The 8456-nt window shown below is 39.8% G+C and overlaps 1 protein-coding gene across 2 annotated transcripts in view; it reads left to right on the top strand.

Annotated features, from left to right (window-relative positions):
- Positions 1-206: 206 nt before the first annotated feature.
- Positions 207-8456, top strand: part of FILIP1 (filamin A interacting protein 1) — a 54370-nt gene continuing 46120 nt past the window's right edge. For both annotated transcript variants that reach the window (XM_035901489.1, XM_035901490.1), the window contains exon 1: positions 207-479. In XM_035901489.1, the coding sequence (XP_035757382.1) occupies positions 207-479 (273 nt within the window). The remainder of the gene's footprint in view (positions 480-8456) is intronic.

An 8456-nucleotide genomic window follows, 5' to 3' on the forward strand; every position in this document is an offset into this window, starting at 1 on the left:
TTATAATTAATGCCCTGGATTCACTGTCGGCCACACAGAGAGTTGTTGAAATGGTTGAGCTTTCTACTGCTGTCTCTTGAGCATGACAGTAGTTTTCAGTTTTTAGAAGATGGTTGTTCTTCCAAAAGGCAGTATTTCCACTGCGGCTTTTTGTAAGTGAATTTGTTTTTAAATGCATCTTTATGTTTGTTTCTTTCTAGGTAGGGATGAGATCCCGAAACCAAGGTGGAGAAAGCTCGTCTAACGGGCACTTCTCCAGTTCCAAGCCTGTCATCAGCCATGCAGAGAATGAAAAACTTCAGGAGGATGCCAAGAAAAAGAACAAACCTCATCGGAAGGAAGATGAGGTCATGGTTTCAGCAACTGTCAAACGGCACTCAAAATCACCTGGACCTACTGAACGAAAGAACAAGAAGTCCATAGAGTTTTCTAAAGAGGACTTGATAAAACTCCTCAGTATAATGGAAGGAGAACTTCAGGTAAATTCAACATTTTTTTACTATATTTTCTATGTATCTATTTATTTTTAGGTTGTTCAAGATGCACAGGGCTCAGCTGACAGCAACATGCATATTTAAGGCAAAGGACCATAAGGAAAGAGCAGTGGTAGTTGGTGTTTAACAAGATAGTCATAGTTTTAAGTACTGGTTTATTTACCATTTATTTACCAAAGCAAGTGAAATTATAAACACCTGTCAGAACTGAAAAGAAAGGGGGACCTGAAGGTCTTGAACACTTGAAAAGAGGCAGAAAACAGCCACAGGGGAATCAGTTTGGAAAAAGGCAAGGAAATATAGTGAGTGTAATTATAATCTTTAATGCAAATATTCAAGGGACAAATTTGCAAGTCAGTAATACCAAAAAAAGGATCTAAGATGGCTCCTGCACCTTCTGCATATTCAGATGTTGCTCAGGGCTCAGCCAAAGCTCTGCCTGTTCTGCGTGGTCTCCAGCACTCTGCACATTCCCTGCCTTGCAAAGGCCCATTAGTTTTATTTCTTGGAGTAGTGCTTGCTTGTAGGTTTTCTCAGTTGTCCTGATTTGCATGTTTATTGAGCCCAGTAGTATGTCCTTGATGGCAGACAGGCTGATTTTGTGCTTAGCTCACATCCACCAAATTTCCATCCAGTTTTGAGGATTCTCTTAATTACTAGTAAATCACTGAGCTTTCAGGAGTCTCAGCCTACAGGGAAAATGCAATTTCAAAGTAAAGAGGTGAACCATGGTATTTCAAAAAGTCAATATGAAGACTTCTGACTTTTCAAAACATATCTCCTTTTGTGGTAGGACTGCTTACCAAATTTATACATTCTTCTGTTTGTACTGTGACGGTATTTTTCACTGCATCCATGGACAAGCGGAAAAAAACCTGCCCAACCTATGTGAAAACATTTTATGTCTCAAACCCTTTATTCCAGCTAACCATCAATATTTACCATTTCATATAAGGATTTGCTTTTTCCCTGAAATCCACATTCATAACTTTAATTTTGGACTTGTTAACCATCTTAGTTGATTAAGAGAAGCAATTGGTTTGGAAGTGAATGGTTAATTTCTTTGGTATATGAGTCACCTGAGTTGCACCATTACCACAATCTTCAGTATCACTCTTCCCATACATAATTCACCTTCAGTTTTATCAGAAATACTCTCAAGTTTCAGGAAATATGCATTCAAAGTAAATCATTTTGTCACAAAGACAAAGAACAGTCTTTTTGCAGTGAAAAAAATAGGGAAATAAGCAAGAAAATCTGTTGAATGCAATTTTTTAAAGGAAAAAACTTTTAACATTACAGAACAGCATCCATATTTATAGTGTTTCTTTTTACTTTATACAAAACCTTGTGTATGTCATTTCCTATAAGATGGAGTTAGCATGTAGCTTTGGTGGTGAATAGAGCCAAACCTCATTAGAAACCTATCATGCTCATGTTGTTCAGAAAGATTTACCCTGAAGCCACCTTTGTGGTCTGGAAAGGGCAAGCAAAGGAAGCTGCTAATGTTTCCTGGGTGGCAATAAATGTGGTCTTTATTCTTAACTCAGAGTAATTTTCCTGTTCAATATATGGAAATATGACTCTTCACCATAGCCTCTTACAACCTTTAAAGACTGCCCATGTTCCCATCATCCCTGTGGGGTGGGGACAGCTGCCATCTACACTGAAAATGGGCTGAAAATCCTCACCAAGATGATACTCCCATTGCCCTGGACAATACTTTTAGGGATATTCATACCTACAGACCCACAGAGGTGATTAGGCGCTGCTAAAGCTTCCCGGCATCACAGGAGGACAGCCATGCTGGTAAGCCATAGAGTGTGTCTGTTCTTCTGCTCCTTACTGCCAGGCAGGGAAGAGAATAATTATTCTCTTTAATACATAGGAGTTTTAAACTTAATTTTTAAAAAACCGTGGTTGAGTTAGTTATTTACCTGGTACCTGCATTGAACCGTTACTGAAGTGGGCAAGCTACAGCACTTTGGCTTAAGATGAGAGCCTGGCTTTGATGCTACAAAGAAAGATGAGCCAAGGAAGACTCCAGCCAAAGTAAATACTCTGGTATTACCTCCTGGCTGTCACAGTGACCTAATGCACTGAGTCATTTCGTGGCTTTTCATTTTCAGATCTGTTCAGACATCTCTGGTGGCTGGCTGGCTGGCGTTTTGTTGGACAGAAAAATCAGACTGTGGTTTGATTTTGAAGCCATTTCAATACTGTCAAAGCAAACATTATATAGGCACATGTAAGAAGATTTTGTTCTGAGAATAATAGCAGGCCGTACCTGTAGGGAGATCCAATATTTTTTGAAGAAAAAAACGGGATAAGATACCATGACTGTTTACTCAGCAGCCATGAGCAGGACAGATCTTATGTCTGCACTACTGAATGCTGAGCAGGGTGACACAGCCTTGTAAACCCCAAACAGCAAGCTCAGCCATGGGAAGTAATTTGGTCATGACAGCCATGAGGTTAGCAGGGTAAACTGATAATGTATACATATGCTTCATGTGCTTAGTTCACTATTCACATAATCTAACAAAATTGCAAACATAGACCCATGCAATGTTGCTGCTGGTATCACTTTTGAATTCTTACTTTGGAACCTAACCTCCCAGCTTTTCATTTTGAAGGTGATCGTGCCAGTAAACTGTGGAGACATGCCCTAGTAGTGATGTTTATGTCTTCCCTCCCCTCCCCCCCCTTTTTTTTTTTTTTTTTTTTCTGTAGCTCCTAGGGCCAAGTTGGACTCCGCTTTGCCTGTCGTCAGATTTCCTGGCTGGGTCCTATGCACTTACTGAATATAGAGAAGGAAAGTTTTTCATAAATGGCTGAGGTCACCATAGCCTAGGCCTTATTTTGTAAAAAAACAAAAGGGGAGAAAAAGTATACAGAAGCTGCGGCGATGAAAATCTATCCCAATATACATGGCAGGAGAGCTCTTAAGTGCAACCTCTCTGAAGGAGAGTGGGAAAAATGAACTGATGACAGGAATTGATTTTAAAGGCCTTATGGCTCAGTAGAGTGTCTTTTCTCTTCTGAAATCTCACTGCTCATATAAAAAAGCAGTGATTACATGGTCTTTAAACACTTACTGAATATACAAGACAAAAAATCCATGAAGGATTTCTTCCTATACCTGAAAAGCAAATCAAATTTTTAAATACTGCAAAACTGATTTGAAAAGAAAACTTCAAACACCAGTAGAATGAATCGGAACATGAAGGGACAGTAGTAATTTCCCTGGTAGTTACAGTGATTTCAGTCAAACCAACATGTGAATATTATTAATTACAGAGCAACACAAGGCAGCATGCATCTTTGCAATGATGATATAATCCTGTCTTGTCCAACAGCCTATGTATTTGTCCTGGCAGGAACATATTCCCTGTACACTTTCTGAGAAGCAGCCATTTATCTCCAGTAATACCGACACTGATTTGCAACATTTCCTGATTAGGGGCCTGAAAGGAAATGAGGAGCAGTATTCATATGTGTTTAACATCCACTCTTCTATTGAGTGTTTGGAAAAAAAATGCACAATAATAAAAGTTAATTTACAAAGACAGCATCCCACTACAAATAATTGAGTTTTTCAAGAAAAATAATTTCTTAGCCAGGTTATGTGGCTATTGCCAGATGACAATTTCAGCTTGGGAGACAGTTTCCTGTATTTCATACCAATTCAAATAGAAGCAACTTTTCCACTCAAGGTCTTTATTACAGCCCGTGTTTTACTGTGTTTCTGCAGTGCAGAAATGGCATTCATCCCCTGCCGCTCAGCCACCCATTCCTGTCAGGTCCCTCACGTGCTTTAGGGTGGAGAGAAATGCTTCCTGAGGGCCTGGTGCTGTGGAGGAGCAGAGCTTTCCTCCTCAGAGCTGGGCAGCAGTGTGGGATGTAAATGAAATATGCGTTATCAGCTGTACATTTCTTCTGCTGCAGGCCTGAGCACATGGATGGGCAATATATGAAACATGATGTCTTGGAGAACAGTATGTATAAAATACAAATTAGACCTTTTTCCCTATTCCACCTTTTTGTCACTTTCTCATCCTCATACTACCAGTGCATTCGCTGACCCATTTCCCTAAGTATTGCTTAGTTAAAAACACCATACAAACCTCTGTATTTTTTTTTCAGTGCCTTTCTTGGTACTCTTGCATTAATATTATTAAATATTGAGCTGCCTGAAAGCTCAAGCAAGGAATATGGGATAGATAGGTGGGTGGAAACCAGATGTGTTTCTTTTAGGTAATATTAAAGTCAGAAGAGACAGTTGGAACAAGATGCCTTGGCACCGGAGGAAAGAGTACATAACAGAGTGAAGAGAAGTTTTCAAATGGTCATTAGCAATATCTCACAGTTTGAGAAGCTGAAGAGGAGACAGAGTGGAAAGGATAGGTAAAGCCAGAGAAAAGTGCATTTAGAGTAGCTTTGCACAGGTGTTTATAACTGTGAAGTCTTGTTAATTGGATTTGAAATAGTTTAGGATTTTCTGAACATATCATACAGATGAAATTCAAATTCCTGGGAGGAAAACCTTGGCATGTACAGAGCTACAGGGAAAAAGAGAAGATAGGGTTAATGTGAGGAAGGAGAGGTGACTTAAGGAGAATGGAATGAGAGGAAAGAGGTTGGGCAATAGAAGAAAAAGAGCACATAAGGGAAGGGGGAATACAACAGTGATAAATGGAGCCAAGCTAAAGACATAGAAAGAGGACATAGACAAGGCAAGACAATGAAGAGAAAGATGGTATCCACACTGCAGCAAAATGAGAGCCTAAAAAAATACCTAAAAGTGTCTGTCATAAGAATACCAGTACAATGAGTTAAAAAATTCTCTCCCCTCTGACTGACATCTTGTTTGCTTGTTTGTGTTTTCCTGGTGAAGCAGGATTTTGCAGGACAAAAAAAAAAAAAAAATTAAGTTAGGCTCTCTTCTATTTTCATCGAATAATTTATAACCAGAGAGGGATTTTGTCCAGAATACTGTTTTTTCTGTGCAAAGTGCAGGACATACCATGGGAGGTAAGCAGGACTTGTCTAGCAAGTCCCAGAATCACAGATTTTAAAACAGAACCCTGCTGTTTTATGAGAGAAAAAAAAAAACATAAGACAGTATACTAAAATATAGTTAAATTGTGCTACCCAGGCAATTTCCTGCTCCCTCTGAAATTAAGGGCAGAGATACTGTCAACCATAGTGATGATAGCCATCTCTTTGGAAATAAAATTGCTTTAGAATTACATGTTTTTCAAAGTAATTATCCTCAATAAAATGTCACTGTCACTGCAGAGCTGTAGGCTGAAAACCTTTTTCACAAAGACGTTTTAACATTCTTCTCTGTTAATGCCCGAGCTGTACTTGACAGAGCTACGTCTATCAAGTTATTTAGGCTTGGGGGGTCAGAAAAGAGAGAAATAATTGGCAGGTGTCTCTGATCCATTGAACATCTCATCTAGATTGGAGGGAATAGTATAAGCAGCTTGGGCTTTTTTCAAAAATTCTTGGTCTTCTGTCCAAAACAGAAGAGTAAGTACTGCCCCTGATCAACTTTTAAGTTTTGGTCTTGTTCCCATCAGGATCAATATCTTTAACTGATCCTCCTTTGCAATCTTTTAAAAATAATTTTAACCAACTGATGTAATTTGACTCTTTTTTTTTTCATTTACTTAATAGAAATTGTATACTCAGTACAATAGTAATGAGATAGCTTGTATCTTTTCTCATTTTCTTGAGAAAAAGCTCACTCTCTGGGAGAGGATATGGCCAACCCTTTTGCAATAAATGTTAGATGCATGGACTCTCTGGCTTTAAAATACCTGGGATTCTTGGGAGAGCATGCAATGAGCATATGTCTTATGTGTCATAATGCTGTCCAGTACTCTGAGTCACCAGTTGTTAATTTAACATTGCAGTTGTAGCTGAGTCTGTTTTTATTAACTTTGCTGTCCCAATTGCATATTTATTAAGTTTGTGTCTCCTATTCTCCAGCTGAGGATCAGATACGCTCTTGAGAGCAAAATGGACTATTTTCCATCCAAAATGAGCTTTAATAAAAGCAAATATAAGACTTGCAGCAGGGCACATGCCTGCTCACATGTGCCCTTGGATGAACACAGGACTCAGGCCAACAAAGCCACATGGTCCCATGCTCAGTCTCTCTCCCTCCCACACACAACAGAAGCGCTGCCATCAGGCCTTAAAACACCTTTAAACACCTTCTGTTAAGGGTGCTTTATGATGTACAGATGTAGGGAAGAGTTGAAGCCCTGTGGAGACACCACATCATTCTGGATGAGGCCAAAATTGGGAAATAACTTGACAGCAAGCTGAGTGTCGAACCTGCGGGGTGAAATCAATTGGTCCTAAGGAAAAGCACGGATTGACTGGGACGTTCATGCAGTTTTATCTGTAAAATTTCTGTTCTGAATCACAGCTATTTTATGCTATGAAAAATTTATAAATGCTTGGATTTATAAAGTATGTGCACAGGTATTTTTATCTTTTATAGCATTCACCTGCATGTGATTCATGCAATACATGCAAATTATAGTTGGTGTGGGTGGCAGTCTCTTCTCCCAAGTAAGAACCAATAGGACAAGAGGAAATGTGCCAGGGAAGGTTTAGATTGGATATTAGGAAAAATTTCGTCACTGAAAGCGTTGTCAAGTATTGGATCGGGCTGCCCAGGGAAGTGGTTGAGTCCCCATCCCTAGAGGTATTTAAAAGACAGGTGCTTAGGGACATGGTTTAGTGTTGGGATGGCAGGGTTAGGTTAGCGGTTGGACTTGATGATCTTAAAGGTCTTTTCCAACCTAAATAATTCTATTCTATGATTCTTTACATAATAATTGTGAGAACATGGATATCTGAGGAAGTGTCTTGTTTCTAGGGTTAAAGGCTCCATCTATTGGTTGACTAAAATGAGAGAAATGTAACATTTTCACATAGAAAACTGCTGGTCCCACTGAACATCCTGTGTCTTGCCACATCTTTATGAAATTGCTGCTTTCAGTGTAGAATTCTGCATGATGTCCAAAATAAAATGAGCTCAATGACTTATTTCTGAGGGCTGTGTACATGCAGCACCCAAAATGATGCACTGCTGAGAAACTATGAAGGGAATTCCTTTCCTAAGACAGGAATGGTTTGGATTTTGCAAGAGAAGTCTTTCTTATCCTGGAAATTATTGTTTTTCTTTGCAAAAAATTAGCATCCATTCTTCCATTCCAGCAAAATGAGTGGAACTGACTAACCCAAGTACAGTTACATGGTAACTTCAAGGCATTTGCCACCTTCAAGTTTAAACAAGTCAGAAACAGAAGTATTGATGCAATTGGCTTCATAATGAAAACCTGTTGCCCCAGTACTGGCTCAGGCAGTCTTAGCAGTTCAAGGAAAATGGCATTTTGAAGGGCTTCAGAGTTGTTCCTGGAATGCAATGGAAGGACGGAGAGGATGTGCAAGTGAGGCTTGGGGAGGGCGAGGGGAAGGACAGACATTGGGGAGGATCAGGGGGATTTCAGAGACAGCAGGAGGCTGTGAGGGCATCGTGGGCATGGCTGGGAGCTTTTGTTGCCTGCCCTGTCTAAGTTACTTTACTCTAAGAGTTTGCACCAGTTCCCTCATTTCCTCTGACAACTCCTCTGTTCAAATAATTGGCTACGCTGGTAAGTGTTCGCTGTAATGCAGTCCTACTGTTCTTGCCCATTCATCAGTCATCAGTAACTTGAATGCACATCCGTGTAGCACAGAGTACTGAAAAACAGCTTGTTGAAGCCAACAAAATGCTTGGACAAGAGAAAGTTTTGTATACAGTTTATTACACATGCATACACACATCTGTTGGTATCCTGCTCTGAGTTATGCTCGCATCTCTGCAGAGGAGGCAGAAAGATTTCCTCTGAACTTCATCATCCCAATGGCTACGGCCCCGCTGGCACCAGCCTGCCT

This window comes from Egretta garzetta, unplaced genomic scaffold (assembly GCF_000687185.1).
Source record: "Egretta garzetta isolate BGI_Z169 unplaced genomic scaffold, ASM68718v1 scaffold9, whole genome shotgun sequence".
Lineage (NCBI taxonomy): Eukaryota > Metazoa > Chordata > Aves > Pelecaniformes > Ardeidae > Egretta > Egretta garzetta.